The following is a 23,367-nucleotide window of genomic DNA, read 5'->3' as shown; positions in this document are numbered from 1 at the left end:
CCGTATTCTTCTAGACTGGCAAATGTATGAATGTATTTCATAAGTCCTAGAAGCATATGCTTCTTCATAGTACAACTTTTTAACATGCCGTAAGACATTTTTACTAATATACCCAAATTTATCTTGAGTTTCTTTGCAGTACAAAGCCAAGAGTAGATAGACCTGTGTTCAGTAATTAATGTTTCATTATTTTATTTGGAAATGATCTAGATAGTCAATAAATTTCCATCATTTAACTTAGTAAAACTCTTAAGTTTCAAGTTACCAAAAAGATTTTTATTGACATGTAGTTGACATACAATATTGGTTTCAGGTGTACAACCTAGTGATTGGACAATTACATACATTACTAAATGCTCACCATAATAAGTATAGTTACTATCTGTCAACATACAAAGATATTACAGTATTATTGATTATATTTCCTATACTGCACTTTCATCCCTGTGACTTACCTATTTTATAATTGGAACTTTGTACCTCTATCCCCTTCACCTATTTTGCCCCTCCCTTCCCCCTCTGTCGCAATCATCAGTCTAGTCTTTGTTGCTGCTGTTTTGCTTGCTTGTTTAAATTTTAGAAGGTATTAAGTCCACATACCATAAAATATAATTACTGCTAAAAAGTTTACGTAAAAACTCTTATCCCACTTACATCTATCTAAATGAGTTGCTCCCAATAGTTATGTGTACACTACTCACCAAAACTTTAAAAGTCACCCATCATCCAGAGCTATTTTTCTTTTCAAATTTTGTAAGAGATATAACTTGAACTTACTTGACAGTAAACCCAGGCAGAATAAAAGTTGTATGTCATTATTCTGTGTTGAGAACTCTGAGGACATGTTTATTTATTTATTATTATTTAAAAATGTTTTAATTAACCTATCATTGATATGCAGTCTTAATGATGGTTTCACAGAGGACTTGTTTAATTTAATTGAACCAACAAAACTTAAACTAGCTTTAATACCGAATATTTTTCCAGATCACATGAACCTGAAAAGCATTTAGGTTAGTTTTGTTACATTTCTGAGAACTTTGGGAATACTTAATTTCAAAGCACCTAATTTTAAGCCAACTAAATAGAGCTCTTTTACAAATTAATTTTGGCAATACCACCCTGACGTAGAAAATGCCACACATCTATCTACAACACAATATATAGAGACAAAAATACAGCGACAGATCACAGAGATCTAAATAGTTTTCATTTTTAAATTTTAGCCATGAGATGGGTGTAATATAAAACTCAACTAGTTTATAAAAGAACAATTGGAATGAGTTAAATTTACTTGACTAGATGCTGCTTTGGTGATATTTATGGAGAAGACTTTTTTTATTAAGGTATTATTGATACACAATCTTATGAAGGTTTCACATGAGCAACATTGTGATTACAACATTCACCCATATTATTGAGTCCCTCCCCACACCCCACAGCAGTCACTGTCCATCAGCGTAGTAAGATGCTATAGAGTCACTGCTTGTCTTCTCCGTGCTGTACTGCCTTCCCCGTACACCCCTACATTATGTGTTAATTGTAATGTCCCTTAATCCCCTTCTCCCTCCCTTCCTTCCCACCCGTCCTCCCCAACCTCTTCCCTTTGGTAACCCCTAGTCCCTTCATGGAGTCTGCGAGTCTGCTGCTGTGTTGTTCCTTCAGTTTTGCTTTGTTGTTATACTTAATGGAGAGGACTTTTAAGATTTGTAATTGTCTTCAACAAGTAATCTTGAGGAGGCTATAGTTTAGAGTTTGGACAGTAGAGCCTTTTTAGCAGCTTCTGTTTTAAAAAGGCCTCATTCCCTTTTTACCATTTGGTTTTAGGAATTGGGGATAGTTTAGGTTAGAGTTAACATTTACATCTCAAAGACACAGGGAAAGAGTACAAGTTCCTCCCAGAAGGACTTAGGTTTGTTAAGGCCAATATTTACAAACCTTTTGAGATAAATATGGGAGGTCTTGAGATTAGTGAAAAGGAATAGGTAAACTTTGAATTGCCTCTAGAGTTGCATTTCTAGTTTTGCAAAGATTTGTAAGATGAAGACAGTTGCTCTCAATTCCTCAAAGAATTGGGTTGCAACTTAAATGACATAGATGGAGCCATCCATAAATCCTTTTACAAGGACTTCAGAAGGTTTTTTCTTTCCCTCTGGGTATATAGTTTTATTTTAACTGAGGAGGCCAAAAAAAAATTCTTAATCAGGCTCTGAATATCAATTTCCAGTCTGGCCGGTCTCCTTCCACGGAGCTATTTTAAAAATTCTTTTAAATAAATAGCTTGTCAGTTTTTAACTGGGACAAACAGCAAACATTTTCAGTTTTTAGTGTGAGAAGCACACTCACTAGTCCAAATTCAATAAGTGGACACGGAGACAAAGAGAACAGCGGAGCGAGGCTTTAATGACGGTCTTGCAAGATCGGGTGTCTGGTGGGCAGGCACACCTGAGGAGTTTGGCGCCAATAATTTATCTCCTAGTGTGCGAGTCCCTCCCCTGGTTCCTCATTGGCTGAGTACTACAGGGTTCACAGTCTTCTCCAGACGTCGCCTAAGCCTGTTATATCTTTCCTTTATATATGTTATTCTTATTTGGTAGGTTTAAAAAAACTCAAACAGGTATTGCCAGGCCCTTATCAATTCCCCCACCCCCACTCTCAGCCTGAGCAGCTTCCACCACGTGGCCCTTTGTTAATACCTTACTGTTAAAATGTTTAAACATCCTAGTGGGAATAAATCACATTTAGGTTTTATACTCTTTCCTAACATTAGTGCAGTATGCCTTGGTAAAGGCTGTAAAAAGCATTTTTAAAAGGGCCTTTCTGAGTGTGCAGTTCAACCGTGGACCAATTTACCTTAAGGGGAAAAGCTTTCTATCTGGCCCTGAAACAGGGGCCTTCAGCTATCATTTGTAGGAGGGCCTGGGAAAAATTCTTGTCACATGTTTCCTCTGTGAAGGGGTTGTTTTTGCTGGGGGCCATCCTGTTTGTCTGATAACTACCATGTAATTATGAATAGGAAGAACACCCCTTAGCAGCCAAACAAGGTCCCTATGAGTCCTTTAAATTTGGTAGGATCCTCTGAAAGTGAAGGTAAAAGGGCTTTATAATTTAAAGGATTTGCTACTATCCCCACCGTACATGAATTCTTTGGGTGGGGGTCTTGGATACATCTGTAAAGGACATTGCATAGGAAGTCCTACAGCCGGCACAGCCTGACTATATAGCCTAGCACAACCAGTCTAGTGTCTGAAACTTACTTGGGAGTTTCTTCTGAATTTTTTTTCTGGCTTTTAGTGTTTACCTGAGTGACCTGTCTTGGACTTAGAGATCAGCTAGAGTGCTTTCTGTAAATCTTAAAGGAAAAGGAAAGCTAAAGCAGCTGGGTATTTTAAGGGATTTTCTGGGGAATTTGGAGGAGTTTAGGGGAGCTGAGGGAATTTGCTAAGGAAATGGGCTGGATTTTAAGAAGGGGACTTTATGTTGGATGGGGACTTTAGTTTTGGTTCTAAGTTATATTTCTTTCATTTTGTTAATGGAGTCTCTAAGGCTGCCTGTTAAATTTCTTCATATCCACTTTTTAATTTGGTCTTTCCATAAGTACAAATAGGGCAATTGTTTAGGATGAGAGCTCTCTAAAAATTTTTTTTCAAATACAGAAGTTTTTCCAATTCAAAAGATCCATCATCTGGCCCTTGATGAGCAGGATCTAGTAATCTCATTAGTGACTCAAATCAATAACCCTTTTTAGGGCACAAATCAAGGGCACAAGAAGCAACTCATAAGAGAGTACAAACACTGCAGCCCTTACAAGATCCAGAATGTTCACAACCAAAGATAGTCTAAGAAAGTAAAGCCCTTCATTGTTAGAGGTGGTAAGACTGGTGTACTGAAAACAGTGTCTCTGGTTTCCCATGAGAACATGAGATGCCTCCAGTCACAAACCCACTAACTGACACCAGACAGGTGCCACTGGAATTGGGCTTTTCCAGCACTAACAAAACAACAGAATTGAGAGGACAGAGCCCGTTATGGACTGGGACCTCTTATGACAAACTCCCCTGAGAGCTGGCACACTCAGATGAAGAGAGTGTTGCTTGTGACTTCATGTCTTGGAATCCCAGTCTCTTCTACTGGCCACCAAGATGCACACTGGTGTGTACACCTTCCGGCAGGTGGAGACCAGAGAGAATATTTTCACTAGTCATAAAGCCAAGCTCTTCAATACATAGAACAAGATGAAAGGAAAATCTCATTTGGTTTTTCTTTTGGTATCATTAATATACACTTACATGAGCAACATTGTGGTTACTAGATTCCCCCTATTATCAAGTCCCCACCACATACCCCATTACAGTCACTCTCCATCAGCGTAGTAAGATGCTATAAAAATCACTACTTGTCTTCTCTGTGCTATACTGCCTTCCCGGTGCCCCCCCCTTGGTTTTTCTTATATGTATGTTAGCAGATTTAGCTAAGGCTTGGGTCTCTCAGAGCCAAAATAATACCTAAATGGGACATAACCCTGGGTTGGGGATCATGTGTTGTACAAAGTACCTTGTTACATGGAAATTTTCTTGAGGTGGGAAGGTGACCTAGTGTCAATCTAACCCATTCCATGACTAGTTTATCCTAACATGGAAGGAAGTCTTTGGGTTAGGTAGCAGCTACTCTAGTAAGCTCTTAAATGTTCAACCCATACCCACTAAATTTTTGGCTTTGGCTTCCAAGATGTACCTTAGCAACAGCCTTTGCCTCATGTACACATTAACCCACAGTGAAGTTTGTCTAAATAGACAACAGTCTGGTAAGAACCCTTGACTCACTAGTCTGTGAAGCTGGCTCAAGCAACAGGCTTATAGGGCCTATGCCTGCATTCTATGGCATGGTTTCCCTCCTTATGATAAACAATACAACAGGTAGAGACAGTGGAAAACAGGAAAAGGATCTCTGGGAGGAAAAGCATCAATAAATCAATAAAAGTCAAGAATACTCATAACCAGTCTTTGCCATAATTGCCATACCTAAGGAACTACTTCCACAAATATTTTCTCCTGCTAATCTAAATTTAGAAAGGGAAAAAAAGGACTTTCACCACCCTTATTTCCATTGAACCCTATAGGCAGAGATGCAGGAGCCTGATGTGGTTAAGAATTTTTACCTTCTCGTGCTTGTCACGTGGTCCCAGGATCTCTCAGCTTCAGCAGCCCCAAAGAGAGCAGTGAACAGCCAGTGGAGTTCTTGCCTGGTTCTCTAACTACTGGGAAGGAAATTCTTTTGTTCTGCCCTTCTAGGTTCTTTGGTTGGTAGACTGATATATAAGACAGACTAACAGGAGAAAACCTAATTACGTTCATATGGGAACCCCATAAGACTATGAGACCCATAGGCAGTCAGGCAGTGAGGCTTATATGCCATCCTGAGCTCAGAAGAAAGAGGTAGAGGGTCTAAAATTTCAAAGGGAAGAAAGACATTTTATTTTTTATTTCTATTTTTATTTTTTTATTAAGGTATCATTGATATACACTCTTATGAAGGTTTTACGTGAAAAACATTGTGGTTACTACATTCACCCATACTATCAAGTCCCCGCCCCCATACCCCATTGAAATCAGTGTCTATCATTGTACTAAGATGCCAGAGTCACTACTTGTCTTCTCTGTACTACACTGTCTTCCCCGTGACCCCCCCTACACCAAGTGTACTAGTCATAACATCCCTCAGTCCCTTTCTCCCACCATCCCCACCCATCCTCCCCTAGCCCTCCCTTTTGTAACCCCTAATCCCTTCTTGGAGTCTGTGAGTCTGCTGCTGTTTTGTTCCTTCAGTTTTGCTTCGTTGTTATACTCCGCAAATGAGTGAAATCATTTGATACTTACTTGTCTTTCTCCGCCTGGCTTATTTCACTAAGCATAATCCCCTCTAGCTCCATCCATGTTGTTGCAAGTGGTAGATTTGTTTTCTTATGGGTGAATAATATTCCATTGTGTATATGTGCCCCAACTTCTTTATCCATTCAGGAAGAAAGACATTTTATAGGAAGATGTGAAGAGCAAATGTTTCGTGAATGAATGTTTGCTATGCTGTACAGAGATGATGGTATACAGAGAGGAATTTGATCCCTAGGTGCTGCTGACCTTCCGCCTAGCTACCGCACCTATCCCATATTCTTTGTAGTTATCTCTGGTCATAGTTCTCTTCCCGGACCTGGCTATCTCAGTTCTTTAAGGCAGTTAAAGGGGAGATAAAAACTTTTTCTGAGTCTTTTCGGCCTTGATTGACTTGAGGTCAAAGTAATTCACATGCCAAGTGGCATATTATAGGGAGGCATGTTCTGAATCCCTGCAAAGAGAACCAGGTTCAGGGTACTGGGGCAGAGTAAATGAATATACCACTTGAATTGTTTGGTTATGTGTGTATTGTCTTGTTAAAAATACACATCTAAAATTAACATTCAGTGATACAGATTTGGTGAGGTTATGATGCATTCATACAGTCAAGTACTAGTCATCCATTTAAAATAGTGTTCTGTTCCAGTTAAGGATTGATGTGGTAATACACTTATGCTAAGTTATTAAATGGAAAAAGACGTTGTAAAATGCTATGTACAAGAAATCCCCCTTAGAAATATCTGTAATGTGCATGTGCATTCTTAAAAAGTTCTTTAGAGGATAAATGTACTAAAGTGTTCACAGCCTGGGTAGAAGGATCCTTTTTTAATCCCCCTTTTAAAAAGGAAAACAGTACTTTGTATTAAAGATTGGGTTAATACTCATATTGAGATTTTTACTGCCTGCTCTATTTTTAGCAAAGGTTTTGATCTGGGCTCTGAAGAAATATAAATAGTATTAACAATCTGTGTCATGGATCTACAGCTTAAACTGTAGATGGTTTGTTTTTGAATCAAAGGCTGCTGATGAACAAGCACTGTAAATTGTCTCAAGTTCTGAACAGTTTTCACTGAAATGGAAGAGGGAATGATAGATCTTGAGCCTTTTTATGATCTTCAGTAAATTCCCAAACCTGTGTATTCTTCATGCAAAACATTCTTTTGGAGAACACAGTCCCATAATTTGTTGATGAAAAGATAAGGGAATACCTTACTGTGTGTCCATTCTGAAGGAACTATACTTGTGAAGTTAATTATTATAAATAATTTGGGAAAATTGGAGGTCTGCACTCAAATTTAAGTCTTACTGTGACTTTTCTAAAGTAAGTGTAGAACATGTAATTGATAGTCCTTTTGTGTATTCTCAGTATGCCCTTTCAGGTGTTCACAGAGGTAGGCTTCCTGATCAAGCACATGCTGTATACAGCAGTATTAACAAGTTTATGTTACTGACTGAGCTTATGAGTTAAGTGTTCATTAATGCCATTCAGTTATTTAAATGGCTCTAGTGCTTAATTTTAGGGAAAGAACTTTTTATTTGATTGAATGTAATTAGCTTAAAAAATGTTTTATTGACCGTTTAACTTAAAAGAAAATGTACTTCATGCTGGATCCTCCACAGAGGAAAGAAGTGATAATGATAATGTTTCTGCACATAGCAAAAGAGAGTCGTAAATTTTAAATTACAATGGTGTATTTTGGTTAGAAAATACAAAATTTTTATTGTTACTATTAGAAATTTTCTGAATCCTTTAGTATTTTTGAAATGTACAGACTTTCATCACTGAAGTATTATACTATTTGCATGGTATGCGTGTATTTCCTGTTTCATATTTACTAGGCACAATAACATTAACAGTTTTTAATACAGTGATCTCAAGAGTCATGGGGAGGTGGTGGGTGGGGTGGGGAATAACAGCAGTAGCCTAATAGAGGTGGTTCAGCATTCTGTCTTTCATGCCACATTTATTAAGCGCTACTGTGTGTCATGCATTGCTTTAGGCATTGGGTATACAAATGTGATAAGACACAGGTCTTGTCAAAAAGGACCTTGGTTCTAACAGCATACACATACACACACACACATTCACACGTGCAGAAATTACTGAATTTTGTTCTAGTACAACTTGAGTCATCTGCAAATAATGAAGAGGATAATATAGTAGGGACACAAAGAGTCTTCATTCTACTAGGGTTTCAAGTAGAAGAATTAGTGGAAATGTCATAGATGAGATTCTAGAAACAACGTTTTCTGAGTTTCAAACAGACACTTTTATTTAATTATGTAATGTTTTTTAGCATGATGGTACTGCAGTGGAAGCCAATAGGATTATATTGCTTCTCGATTTTTGTCATTCTTTTAACATCATTGTATTAATTTCTTAGGGCTGCCATATTAATATACCACAAACTGGCTGAAAACAACAGAAATTTTTTTTCTTACAGTTCTGGAGGCCAGAAATCTGAAATGAAGGTGTTGGCAGGGTCTGCTTTCTCTGAAGGCTCTGGGAAGAACCTGTTTCATGCTTTCTCTGAGCTTCTGGTGTTGCCATTGATCCTTGGTGTTCCTTGGCTTGTAGATGCATCGTCACTCCAGTCTCTGCTTCCATCTTCACATGGCCATCTTCCCTGTGTGTGTCTGTCTGTGTTTCTTCTTTTCTTGTAAATACATCAGTCATACTGGATGAGGGCCCACCCTAATGACCTCTTAACTTACTGACCTCTGCAAATACCCTATTTCCAAATAAAGTCACTTTCCCAACCAGTGGTTAGGACTTCAACATATCTTTTGGGGGAGGCACAATTCAACCCATAACAATCATTTAGTTCCCTTTGTACTGAGCCACATCAATATAGTTACTTAAGAAGTGCTTCTCATGATAATTGTATAAAGCCCTAGGTTGCAGGAGTAATGGTAAAGTATTTGTAGTTCATTAAGAGAGTGTATTGTAATTGAATGAATTTCTTCAGAAACCAGAAGAGTGAAAAGAACAGGCAGATGTAGAGGTCTGTGAGCTTGAGAGAAAAAAAATGACTAAAGGTTTTGCCACTTACTTGTTAAGAATAGTGATTTGTTATTCAGGTGCTGTTTTGACTTTTAAAATATTTAATGGGTATTTATAATTAATTTTCAGTCATGATAGTTTTTTAGTTAGCTATCTTAAATTTGTATTAATCTTCAGAGTCAAAATTGCTTTCTTCAGTGTCTGATATGCATATGAAGCTTATTGGCTTATTTTTTCCTAAGATTCTGTGATAACTGAAACTCATGATATAATGGACTAGATAGTTTTTTTAATTGCTTAAGGTAGTAAAAATTGGTTATCAAGTAGCTTTTTAAAAAATTGCTGTTAATCAGTTTTTTAGAAGTGCAGATTTTTATTAGAAGACAATACTTAATATACTAATGAGTAGTATTCTGACATATCTCACAAAGAGTATTTCTCTGGGATTTTTTTTCTGTTGCTTTAACATTTGAGGTTTTTTGATTAATCAAGACTTTATTTCTTCATATCTTTTTTTGCCATTTAGAAAAGCTGTTCTTCAGAATGTAGTCATTTGATTCTTTTTTGTTTTAATAGCACACACCGTTGTAAAGGTATCCATAGTAGCCTACCATAAAATTAAAGAATAGCCTTGAGAGGGAATTATCCATAAACCATAGGGAACTTACATAGTGATATTCTTAATTTCTATATACACACATACTATAGTGCCTTTGCACATTGCATAATGATAAATACCAAAGAAATCAGGTGGAGATCAAAGTAGGCAGCCTTACTCTTAAACTTGTTCTAAGTGGATCTGAGGGAAATAAATAGCCTAATGAAAATAATATGGATAAACTGTCAATTGTAAATACCACATCTTTCTCCTAAAGTGTAGGCAGTGTTCCTAGAATAATCCCACAAAAGAAAATCAAAATCTTTGTATAAAAGAAGTACACAAATTTGTCCTTCATGTAAAAATCTTTTAATCTTAAGTGCATTTTGTATCCAAAAGAGTTCACACTACTTAAATACATTAAAAGCTTTCAAAAGCACACCAACATATATACAGACACCACCCACACACACAAACAAAAGGAATAGTTTCCAGTGAGATTGGGAATGAAAGTAAGATTTAGTTAAAGGAGAGAGTGTCCTGTATTACCAGAGTCAATAAAATTAATTGCATTTTAGAACGTTAATTATACCTGTTTGAAGTTAGTTTATAAGTATAGAAGCTGTGGGATGGACAGACACCAGTGTGGAAAACTGTCACAGAATTTCATACATAATTCAAGAACATAAATTAAGTGCTTCATAATTTGGAAAGAAATGCCTAAAAACAACCAATTGGTTTGATTTCTTAGAAGTTAGGGAAAAAATGCATTTCAGAAAATAATTTTTAATAATTAGCAACAGAACAACATTAAGAAATAAAATACTGAGAACATGAACTGAGATTCTGAGAGTACCAAAAGAGAGAGAATCAGACTTCACATTAGAATTTAAGGAATGTAGTTAAAGGAAAAATTAACTGGGTTATTTGCAACAGGTTAAATATTTAACCAAAGAAATGACTTGGTCTTCTCACATAGTTGGGAAATTTAACATCTAGTTTTCTATACCAAAAGCATATAATTTCATTAGCAAAGATCCCTTTGTTTTGGGCTTAAAATCACCTCTGCTCTACTAAAGTTTATACTAACAATTAGCAGTCTACTATTTTAATAACATTGAAACAGCTTTATCAAGATATAATTCACATACCATAAAATTAATTTCAACATGAACAGTTCAGTGGTTTTTAGTATATTCACAGGCAGTCATCACTAAAATCTAATTTAGAATATTTTTATTACCCCAGAAAGAAACTCTAACTATTTGCAGTTCCTCCCGGTCCCCATCCTTCCCTAGCCTTAGGCTACCACTAATCTACTTTGTTTCTATTTATTTTAATAGCAGTTTAAACTTGTACATTTTTATTCTAATGCCTATTCCAGGTCATTGACTCAGAGGTTTAAAAGCTAGCCAAATTTACAAGTCCTGTGACAATCTCACTCAGAAAACCTTCAAACAATGGCCATGATGTTACGATTGTTCCCTTAGAGTTTTTGGTCTGGAACATGTTTCAAATTCTGTGTTTGTGCCACTTGCCAGAAATGCTAAACTCAGTTGATTAGAAGGGATAAAATCATTCTGTCCAGACTTAAAACCATGCCAGACATTTGGTAGTAAGGACAGCTTTGGGAGTCATCTGTGGTACACCCATATCTTCAGTAATAATATCATCATCACTGTCTTCATCCTTTGGCTCAGTGTCCAGTTCAGTCAGCTGTGGATAGCCAAGAAGGCTATTAGCAGTAGATTGGCTGGAGCCACCCCAAACCCTACTGTTCCCAACATTATTCTCTGGCTTTACTTGTCTTGCTGTCATGATGAGGTTGCAGCTGTTCATAACTATCATGTTTATTACTTGATGAAAACTCTTCCCTGAAACTTCTATACTATTAACTCCTAACATTATCAGCCAGTATCCCTGTGCTGTGAGCCAGACCTCCTGGAACAAGCTAGGGTATAAAAATCCCTGGGACCTTCTTTAAGCCATGTGGTGTCTTCCTTAGGCTGAAATCATCCCAGTGATAGAGTCCTAGGGAATATTCAGTATCGTGTTTGTAAAGATAAACTAACCCTACTATGCATTTCTTGGAGAATATCCACATCTGTAATAGAAGTCATATGGGTCTGAAGTCTCGGCACACTGGTGACTGGATGTAGCTTTTTTCTGTGGTTGACAGAACACAATACATTGGTTAAAATATTTTCCTTCATTAATGTATCCATACAAACGACTTCTGTTCTTGTCTGCTTCTGCTTCCTTCTTGTTTAAAAATCCTAAGCAGCAGATTGTCTGTAGAAACAGCTTTATTATAATTATCATTATTTATAGGTAGTAAGTCTCCCTGGGTATCTGCATAGCCTAATAAAATATCAGCATTAGGTATCTTTGGAACATTTTGCAGTTATCTGTAAAACTCCCCAAGTGTCGAAGTTTTACTCTTTGTAGTGAAAACTAGGAAATGCCAAACCTGCTTTTCACCTCCAGGATGCCCCCGTAGCTGTGGTCATGCTGAGGGGGCCGGGCTGTGGCCTAAGAGACCACAGCTCACCAGAGGCACCTGCAACATAGGTGGCTTGGGTCTTTATGCTAAGCTCCACTGAGCTGCACAGGGCAGCTGGAGGCTGGGGGTTGGTGGTGCAGTAGGTGGAGATGCAACTCTGCTTTGGCAGCTCCAGGGCTCTTGTGGAAGAGGAGGAGGGAGCAACTAGCCCATCCACTTCCTTGCTATTGGCTGCCCCCTCCATGGCTGGGTTCCTGACCCAAAAGAGCAACCTGAGAGACTTTAGGTAAAAATATTATTGTTTCATTATTAAAGACATTTAGGGAACAAAGATTACCTGCAATCCCACCACCTTAACATATTTTTCCCATTTATTAAAAATTATCTTCAGTGGAACAGAATAGAGAGCCCAGATATAAACCCACACATATATGGCCAATTAATATACAATAAAAGGAGCCATGGATATATGATGGGGAAATGACAGCCTCTTCAACAACTGGTGTTGGCAAAACTGGACAGCTACATGTAAGAGAATGAAACTGGATCATTGTCTAACCCCATACACAAAAGCAAATTCGAAATGGATCGAAGACCTGAATGTAAGTCATGAAACCATAAAACTCTAAGAAGAAAACAGGCAAAAACCTCTTGAATGTAAACACAAGCAACTTTTTCCTGAACCCATCTCCTCAGGCAAGGGAAACAAAAGCAAAAATGAACAAGTGGATGCCAACTTTACATCTCCCTGTATGGCCCCAGGAAGATGACTGGTTAGCCAGAGACGGGTAAGATCCCTCAAGGGAGGAACAACCTAAGACAGGCACAGTCACAGGGGGACCATCAGGTGAGAAATTGGGGATCAACAGAGGTGAGGCTTAGAACCTCACCCCCCTCTGTTTTAGGAGAAATCTTCTGCATCCGTTGATGTTTTGTTGCCCTTGTCTAGCTTGGATTAATACTCAGTCTATAGGCACACACCTAATCATCTATATTTGCCCTCTTACAGCACTAAACTGTGTTTTCTACCTTTATCTTGCATCTACCTACCACTTCAGCATTTTATTAAAAATAATAATAATAATAATAATAATAAGGGAGAAATATGGGATTCACATATAAATCAAGTATAAAAATCAAACGAATAATCATAATTGACCTGATTGTTTATAGTTCATGATGCGTGATCAAAACCGAAAGTTTCTGTGATGACTGCCCTTGCACTGTTCACCATGTAAGAACTTATTCACTATGTAAGAATTTGTTCACCATGTAAGAACTTGTTCGTTATGCTTCAGAAGATTGGAGACTGTTGAGAATTAGGCTTGGGGTTGATTAATGATTGTGCATTGAGTCCCCTATTCAGAATTTTATTGTTGTTAACAACCATATGATCAATAAATATGAGAGATGCCCTCTCAAAAAAAAAATTGAACAAGTGGAACTATGTCAAACTAAAAAGTTTCTGTACAGCAGAGAACACCATCAGCAGGACAAAAAAGTATCCCACAGTATGAGAGAATATATTTGTAAAAGACATATCTGATAAGGGGTTAATATCCAAAGTATATAAAGAGCTCACACACCTCAACACCCAAAAAGCAAATAACCCAATTAAAAAATTAGCAGAGGATATGAATAGACACTTCTCCAAAGAAGAAATTCAGATGGCCAACAGGCATATGAAAAGATGCTCTGCATCACTAATTATCAGGGAAATGCAAATTAAAACCACAATGAGATATCATCTCCCACCAGTTAGGATGGCCAACATTGAAAAGACAAGGAACAACAAATGCTGGCGAGGATGAGGAGAAAGGGGAACCCTCCTGCACTGCTGGTGGGAATGTAAATTTGTTTAACCATTGTGGAAAGCAATATTGTGGTTCCTCAAAAAACTAAAAAATAGACTCAGGAATTCCACTCCTAGGAATTAACCCAAAGAAAACAAGATCCCTGATTCAAAAGACATATGCACTACTGTGTTTATCACAGAACTATTTACAATAGCCAAGATATGGAAGCAACCTAAGTGTCCATCAGTAAATGAGTGGATAAAGAGGTGGTACATACACACAATGGAATATTATTCAGCCATAAGAAGAAAACAAATCCTACCATTTGCAACAACATGGATGGAGCTAGAGGGTATTATGCTCAGTGAAATAAGCCAGGCGGAGAAAGACAAGTACCAAATGATTTCACTCATTTGCGGAGTATAACAACAAAGCAAAACGGAAGGAACAAAACAACAGCAGACTAACAAGACTCCCAAGAAGGAACGAGTGGTTACCAAAGGGAAAATGGGTGGGGAGGGTGGGGAGGAAGGGAGGGAGAAGGGGATTAAGGGGCATTATGATTAGCACACATAATGTGGGGGGCTCACAGGGAAGGCAGTACAGCATGGAGCAGACAAGTCATGATTCTATAGCATCATACTACACTGATGGACAGTGACTGCAATGGGGTGTGGGGGGGCACTTGATAATACGGGTGAATGTTGTATTCACAATGTTGCTCATGTGAAACCTTCATAAGATTGTATATCAATGATACCATAATAAAAAAAATTATCTTCCAGGCCTTGTCCTTGACTTTTCATGGTGGCGTTCTAATATACATCCTATTTTATATCCTCTTCTCCATGAAAATAACCATTTTTCTTTATACTTGACACACCTTTAATAATAAAATCCTAGGGAAATAGAAACTTTTATACTGTGTGCAGATACCAAGTGGGTTTTCTGTGTTTTTTTCTGTCACTCCCAACCCCCACATTCCCACATTATCTCTAGATTAGCATTCAGGTTCCTCTCCTTGCACTTGCCCATGGCTATCTTTATCCAGTTGACTAAGCTAAATATATATGTGCTGTGTATGTATGCATATGTGCACATGTATGTATATTTTAAACACTTATATCTTACCATCTTGAAATCTTCCATACCCCTCATAGAAACAGGTTCCACTGCTTGCTAATTCTCTTTGTGCCAGTGTTGGCTTCCGTTGTGCCATTTTCCCCAACGACTGTTTCCCTCAAAGTGCCTGACTGCCTAGCCCCTTTATGTCAAAGCTTTCTTTGACATCTTTCTGTGCCTTCTTACCTTCCTGTTTACCCAGTATACAGCCTTGAATATACTTTCACAAAGGAGCCTTAAATTACCTCCGCATACTTTATTGCACTTTTCACATCTAAAGCCTTTTTATCACCCTTCTCCAATATTCATGGCCCATTTCCTCTGTATGCACAATTCTTGTGCTCCATATATACTTATTTTCTGAATATTATCTAACCCTACCTTCATTTCACATGCTTTTCTTTTTAATCCTCTCCCATCCCTTTCTTCTGGCATTATCCTCTAATCCCAGTGTTTCTGTCTTTTCGTCAGTCATCTTTCTCCCTTTCAGTCTCAGCCTCTCTGGTAATTCTGTTTTCTTAACCTTCTCCAAAAGTTCACACTCTGATAGTGTATATGTAGTGTTAAATTGAGTGCTTCTGAATAAATACCTGCTTTTCAAAACAGTGTAATCTAAATTATTAGCATTGAAATAACCCCTGGGAAGATGAGGTCTCCACTTGAAAGCTTCAAATAGAGATCTGCTAGTGTTGAATGATGGAGTTTTATCTGGCATCTGAAATGGGGAGACTACCTGAACCATACAAAACTTGCACTCTTGTGAAGTAAGAATAGACCATTGATTTTACACTTATATCTCTTTTGATTGACCTGAGAAACAAGACTTAACCACCTCAGAGAAGGTAATTTTCATATTTTGGTCATACTGAGCATTAATTCTTCAGGGTCATTATAAACTTAGAAATATTTAGTGCTGTCTCCTAGCCCATGCTGAAGTGCCTTCCAGTGATAGGAGGAACTCATAACCTACAAGGCAAGCCAGTCCATTTTGTATCACTGTTGATTATTATAACTGTTCATCCCTGTATTGGATTAAAATCTAGTAGAAATATTTAGTGCTGTCTCCTAGCCCATGCTGAAGTGCCTTCCAGTGATAGGAGGAACTCTTAACCTACAAGGCAAGCCAGTCCATTTTGTATCACTGTTGATGATTATAACTGTTCGTCCCTGTATTGGATTAAAATCTAGTGGCTATGAAGCCACAGGGCATAAATATGCAAAGAAATAAAAAGCTAACCATTTCAAACAATAAGGCTTCTCTCTCACTTACCCACTTAACATTTCCCTGTGTGGCCCCGGAAGATGACTGGTTAGCCAGAGACGGGTAAGATTCCTCAAGGGAGGAACAACCTAAGACAGGCACAGTCGCTGGGGGGTCATCAGGTGAGAAATTGGGGATCAACAGAGGTGAGGCTTAGAACCTCACCCCCCCTGTTCTGAGAGAAATCTTCTGCATATGTGGATGTTTTATTGCCCTGGTCTAGCTTGGATTAACACATAGTCTACAGGCACACACCTGATCATATACATTTGCTCTCTTACAACACTAAACTATGTTTTCTACCTTTATGTTGTATCTACCTACCACTTCAGCATCTTATTAAAAATAATAAAGAGAGAAATGTGGTATCCACATATAAATCAAGTATAAAAATCAAATGTGTATTCATATTTGAACTGACTGTTTATAGTTCATAATGCATGAGCAAAACCAAAAGTTTCTGTGATGACTGCCCTTGTACTGTTCACCATGTAACTTATTCACTATGTAAGAATTTGTTCTCCATGTAAGAACTTGTTCGTTATGCTTCAGAAGATTGGAGACTGACGAAAATTAGGCTTGGGGTGGATTAATGATTGTGCATTGAGCATTGACTCCCCTATACAGAATTTTATTGTTGTTAACAACCATTTGATCAATAAAAATGAGAGATGCCCTAACAACAACAACCAAGAAAAAGTACACACTTCCAATTGTAAAATAAATAAGCAACCGGGATGTAATGTATAGCATAAGGAATATAGTCAAAATATTGTAACAACTTGGTATGGTGATAGCTGGTACTTAGAATTATCATGTATATAAATGTTGAATCACTGTGTTGTACACCTGAAACTAATGTAATGTAATACTGTGTGTCAACTACCCTTCAATAAAAAATAATTATCTAAAAAAAAAAAAAAAAAAAAAAAAGACGTGATGAAGTAACAATTAAAGCATGAATACTGCAAAAAAAAAAAAAAATAAAAAAAATAAAATCTAGTGGCTATAATTATGTCCATTGACTCTTCTTCTGCCCTCAAGTTACACAGAATTTGGAACCCTTTTCTCCATGACAGCCTTTTATATATTGATATATAAGTATATATAAAGGTAGCTATTCTATCCTCTACACCTTTTTCCCCTCACATTTTTTCCCCTTAGAGATAAACACACTCAGCTCTTCCAATTATTCTGCGTAAGATAACCTTTTTCATCATCCTGATTGCTCTCTAGGGACATTACACTTTCTTAATGTCCCTTCTAAAATGTGTTCAGAACTGAAAATAATTCAGTGTGTAGCTGAACTGGATCTGGATATTGCAGATCTGGACATTAATGCAGCCTGAAGTTGCTTTAAATTTTTTAGTGTCCATGTTACATTGACTCATAATGAATTTGTAATTAACTAAAATCCCAAGGTTTTAATGTAGAGGTTTGCTTTTGAATGACTTCTTTCCAAACCAAGTTTCCATCTTCCTTTACTTGTGGAACAGATTTTTTAAGTCACAATATATGACTAAACATATCCCTATTAAATTTTATCTCATCCTGTCAGCCAGCCTTGGTTTCTTTGCATCTTGGTATTTATCATCCAGTTTATGCTGACTAAATTGAAGGCCTTGAAGCTAGTGTCGGAATGTTTTCAGACATATAGGAAACAATAATCAAAAGTCTGGAGACCATCTTTCAAAAATTGTATGCAGATATATACCAGTTATTGAGGTATGTGCGTTAAAACCATTGTAAATGGTAGGAAAAACCAGGAAAGACTGAAGTCCATTGCCAGCCTGCAAGACAGAGCCTTGTGTTGAACATTAATTACTCCAAGAGAGATGATGTTCCAAGACATAATTATACCAACATAATGCTAAAAGAGTTGCTAATTCTTCCCAAGAAATTAATTAATACTCATAGGAAGTAGAGACAGTCATTGTGACCATTTTATTTTGCATTTGACAAGCATATACTGAGCATAGTGTTAGGAAGCTTGTGAGATTCTGGAGAACCAGGCTTGCCTGGGGCAGTCCAGATGTATCCCAGCATAATTATTAATACTGTTATTTTTCACTTTCAGAATTGTCCAGGTTTGGAGGATAAATTATCTGGCTACCCTTTCATAACCCAACTAGCTCCTTTTAGTATTTTATCTGGGTTAAATGTTACACAGTTATAATTTGGCAGCTCTAATGAAATTGCAGTAGTATTGCTCTTCCATTTGGACACATTGTTCCTTGACCATGGGAAGTTGACAGCAAAAATAACTGCAGTTAAGCCATATACTTAGTATTTTTCCTGAGCCACCCTCTAGAGGGCAGTATTACAAAAGTCTGAAGTGATCCAATTCCAGCAAAACATGGACTCTGTTTATACATGATCAGAAACATTTGATGTTCTTAACACATTGGAACCAATATTGTGAATAAAACTTTTCCTAAGCAAAGAAGGTTTAAAAATATCACAAATTCATTAACATTCTGAGCATTCTTTTTAAAATTATAAAAACTGAACTTTGATGCCTTGAATATACAATAATCCATTATAACAATTATACGTAGACTTCTAAGAATCTGCATATTTTATGCTTTTATGTTTTTCCTAATTAATGGTTTTACATGGTTAATAATTTTAATATATTCTGCATCACAGTTGCCATGTTTATGTAAAATAGGTACTTAAAAATGAATAGTCCTGTTCTACTTGCTTAAATACTACTTTTCTATAAAAGAGAAAACAAAAATGCTGGTTTTTACTTTGTGACTTGAATCGTGGTGGTGTAGAACGCTAGTACTTAAAATGTTTCTTAGAAATTGTGTAATTACTTTTGTGTCATTAGTGGGTGATTCGTTAGATCCAAATATCAAAAGTGTATTGCTTGTGTTTCACGTTTTGGATTTCCTAATGTAATGTTCTCTTTTTAGAAAAGGTGGACAAGTCCTATGTTCAAGAGAAGATGACTTTTAACAGTTTTGAAGGATCTAAAACTTATGTACCTGCAGACATCAAGAAGGATGAAGAATATGTAGAAGAGTTTAACAGATTAAAAACTTTTGCTAATTTTCCAAGTACTAGTCCTGTTGCACCATCAACACTAGCCCGAGCTGGTTTTCTGTACACTGGTGAAGGGGACACTGTGCGGTGCTTTAGCTGTCATGCCACAGTAGATAGGTGGCAGTATGGAGACTCAGCAGTTGGAAGACACAGGAAAGTATCTCCAAATTGCAGATTTATCAATGGCTTTTATTTTGAAAATAATCCTGCACAGTCTACAAATCATGTCCGAAATGGTCAGGACAACGCTGAAAACTCTCTGGCAAACAGAAATCTTTTTGTTTTAGATAGGCCATCTGAGACTCATGCAGACTATCTTTTGAGAACTGGGCAGGTTGTAGATATATCAGACACCATATACCCAAGGAACCCTGCCATGTGCAGTGAAGAAGCTAGATTAAAGTCATTTCAAAACTGGCCAGACTATGCGCACTTAACTCCAAGGGAGTTAGCTAGTGCTGGACTGTACTACACGGGTATTGATGATCAAGTGGAGTGCTTTTGTTGTGGTGGAAAACTGAAAAATTGGGAGCCTTGTGATCGTGCATGGTCAGAGCACAGGCGACACTTTCCCAATTGCTTCTTTGTTTTGGGCCGGAATGTTAATATTCAAAGTGAATGTGATGTTGTGAGTTCTGATAGGAATTTCTCAAATTCAACAAATGTACGAAACCCAGCCATGGCAGATTATGAAGCACGGATCATTACTTTTGGGACGTGGATATACCCAGTTAACAAGGAGCAGCTTGCAAGAGCTGGATTTTATGCTTTAGGTAAACTTTATGATAAAACCAGGCTAATAAATAACTCTCCAACTATCTCAGGGCTCCGAAAAAGTAAATACATTCCTTTAAACCCCTGAACTGGTAAATGTTTAGGTTGTAGGCTGGCATGATTATATCAGTATTATTTTGTGAACCATTGTGTTCTGTAATACAATCACTGAATTTATGTGAAAAAGACTACCATATTCAGAGCCATGTTTATATTCGTGTAATTGTTTTTGGAGAAGGATGACATAAAAAGAGATGATAGGTATTCCTGATAGAAGAATGGGTCTGATGATAATACTAACTATAATTTACTGAGCAGCACCTACAATATGTGCTCACTACATATATTGCATGCATTTTCTCTACACCTCATAAGAAGAGTTAGCAGTTTAGTTTTGTTGATACTAGAATTGATACCTGCTTTTTATACATAGACTATGTTTGAAAGCTGTCCTGTATGCCTTACTGATTCAGATGAGCACTTTTCAAATGGACTAGTGTAAACATGTCAGGAAGAGCCATTAGTGTGATGGCTTCCAGGAAAATTTAGAAAAATTACACCATTATATATCTGACCCATTTGCTTTAGGGTTAAATAGTGCCAAAATATAGTATAGGTTACTTCGATATTTTATTTATATAACATCATAAAGCAATCTTAAAGGTTTGTTTAGTGTCCTGTAGCTATAATCTTAGAGACACTTATCTTGTAATTTCATTATGCTGAACTTTATTGTTAAAAATTTCAGTTAGAAAAAGTATAGTAATGATGGCCCCAAATGATACATGTTAAAAAGAAAGTAACAAAAAGAAAATAAAAGAAACAAAACAATGTCTTCTGTAAAATACCGCAAATTGAATCAGTGAATTTAGTTGTATTTCTTCCTGAAATGTTTGTATTCATTAGATGTGAATTTGAATGTCCTCTTTTTTAAGCTATGAGATTTTCGTGTAATTTAAAAATGCTTAATTTCATGGTGTTAAAAAGAGTATGTGTAAGCTTCTAATTCCACAAATTCATGTATTTTTACTTGTATGTTTCCTTAGCTGAAGGTGATAAAGTAAAGTGCTTTCACTGTGGAGGAGGGCTAACTGATTGGAAGCCCAGTGAAGACCCTTGGGAACAACATGCTAAGTGGTATCCAGGGTAAGGTATTTAAATGTTCATTCAGTAAGAGGCGAGTTGGACAGTATGCAGTGGGAAGACTTGAATAACTTTTCACCTCAACTATTTTTGCCTTCACTTTGGCTTGAAATTCACACCAGGTTTATAAAAATGGGGTCACCTACTTTATAGGGAGAAAAAAACATCTAAGCCTTTTCTAGTGTCCAAAACATTCATTGCTTATGTACTATATCTGTGACATTCAGATGATTCTGTTTCCAAGCACCAAATAGGGAATATATACTTCTGCTGCTTTGGGAAGTTAAATCTTTCATGATAGGCACCAGCGAGCCCATGTTGCAGAGGAGATTCTTTAAGAACCCTTCACAATCCCCATCAAGTATTACTGTATCTGTCTCCCTGATTCTAAGATAAACAATTGTTCATATTTTCACATCTCTGAAATCTGGTGGTGAATAACAATTTAATTTGCAGTCATGTCACATAAAGTAGTCATGCTCCTTACAGTCACTGGCATCTTAGAGTGATGATGACAGTTGAAGTGTCTCTGCCATCTTGCCTCCTTTTTTTTTTTTTACTAAGGTATTGTTGATATACACTCTTATGAAGGTTTCACATGAAAAAACAATGTGGTTACTACATTTACCCATATTATCAAGTCACCACCCATACTGCAATGCAGTCATCTTGCCTCTTTTAAATAAAGTACACACATACATAGTGATGTGAATTTTTGGCCTATGAAGTAATACAACTTCAGAGTGATTATTTGAAAATAAATCTTAGCCTTAAACAGCCTTAAAAGGAAAGGTTGAAAGCCTAAAGAATTCCTTTAAAATGTACACTTGGTTAATCCTCTAAATAAAACTTAAGATAATCTATTTAAAACTTTTTAAAAGAAATGTCAAGGTGCAAATTTAATAATCTGCTTAAGACTGGAAAGTTTTCAAGTTGATATTTTTTTCTCTAACATTACCATAAGTAGAAAAACAAAGGAAACATCTTTTTTAACCTTAAAATGACAGTTGGGTAGAGAATTGAGTAACATTTTATGGCTTCTTAAAGAAACGGAAGAGCAAATTAATGAAATTAAAATGATAGATTATATCTTTATTTATACTTTACTAACTTATTAGCTACCAAACTTTAACCTTCTTTTAATTATTTAGGTGTAAATATCTGTTAGAAGAGAAGGGACAAGAATATATAAACAATATTCATTTAACCCATTCACTTGAGGAGTCTATGGTAAGTCACATATTGTAGAATATATTTTTCTGTATTATATAATTTGTTTTGCATTGATTTCCTGTGTAAAATTCTCAGTGTAGTATTTTAAATTAATGATGTATAGTGAGCTTTACAGGGGAGATCCTGAAGATTGCTTGTTATTCTTAAACTGAAAAAATTTGTGAAAAAGGGAATCAGGATGAAGTGATTTAAGTATTGCTATCGGCAAAAATGGGCTTGAAGAACTGAACTACTTAAGTCCCTCAGCCTTCTGAAATTAGACTTGTGTATTATGTGTTTTGTACTCATAAATAGTTTTAAACTTTTTATAGACAATATTTCAAATTTTAAAGGTGTATCTAAATTAGTAGTGTGACCCGGGGTAGCTAAGGCATCAAGTACCATGTGGAAAGAGAACCCTGGACTAGGATGGGAGACCAGAGTTGCCTTTATGGCTCTGCCATGAACTATTTTGCCCCCATCAAGTTATTTAATCCCCCTTAGCTTTAGCTTCTTGTGAATAGATTAGGTTAGATGATCCTTTAACTTCCTTAGAGCTTAATCAGGCCATGCCTCTTGTGAATACTCATATGTTGAATTGGAATAAAGCCAATTTATAAACTCATGATTAATGTAGCTTTTAAAATTGAGGTAATTGCCTTCTATCAAAGAGTTCTAACTTATAATTCACATTTCTATTTTAGGCAAGAACTGCTGAAAAAACACCATCACTAACTAAAAGAATTGGTAAATATGCTTATTAAGATAAATATACTTTTAATTTCATTGCCAATTTTTTGTTATGGTTTACATAGTGGAAAGGTAAACTTACTCTTTCAGAGTCACCAAGGGTATATTCATTTGAGATGAGACTGCTATTAATTTAAGAATTAATGAAGTACCTATAAATTTAAGTCAGATATTTATATCTTAACATTCATGCAGACGTTAGACAGTACATTTCTCCAAGTTTGGGAGGAGCAACTGTAGACTCCACTGCTATTTCTGTTAAAAT

General features: G+C 36.6%; 1 protein-coding gene and 1 pseudogene across 8 annotated transcripts in view; one reads left to right on the top strand and one right to left on the bottom strand.

The window, feature by feature from the left end:
- XIAP (X-linked inhibitor of apoptosis) overlaps window positions 1-23,367 on the top strand; it is a 50,813-nt gene that overhangs the window by 13,189 nt on the left and 14,257 nt on the right. For 6 of the 8 annotated variants that reach the window (XM_036880815.2, XM_036880819.2, XM_036880816.2 and 3 more), the window contains 4 exons: window positions 19,094-19,996; window positions 21,044-21,143; window positions 22,292-22,370; window positions 23,057-23,099. In XM_036880815.2, the coding sequence (XP_036736710.2) occupies window positions 19,094-19,996; window positions 21,044-21,143; window positions 22,292-22,370; window positions 23,057-23,099 (1,125 nt within the window). Of the gene's footprint in view, window positions 1-8,332; window positions 8,549-19,093; window positions 19,997-21,043; window positions 21,144-22,291; window positions 22,371-23,056; window positions 23,100-23,367 lie in introns of all 8 variants that reach the window. The other 2 variants (XM_036880820.2, XM_036880821.2) reach the window with 2 other exon arrangements.
- LOC118910033 (partitioning defective 6 homolog beta-like) lies at window positions 10,553-12,237 on the bottom strand (annotated as a pseudogene).

The sequence above is a fragment of the Manis pentadactyla genome, chromosome X (genome assembly GCF_030020395.1).
Source record: "Manis pentadactyla isolate mManPen7 chromosome X, mManPen7.hap1, whole genome shotgun sequence".
NCBI classification, from domain to species: Eukaryota; Metazoa; Chordata; class Mammalia; order Pholidota; family Manidae; genus Manis; species Manis pentadactyla.
This window is presented reverse-complemented; position numbering and strand designations above follow the sequence as displayed.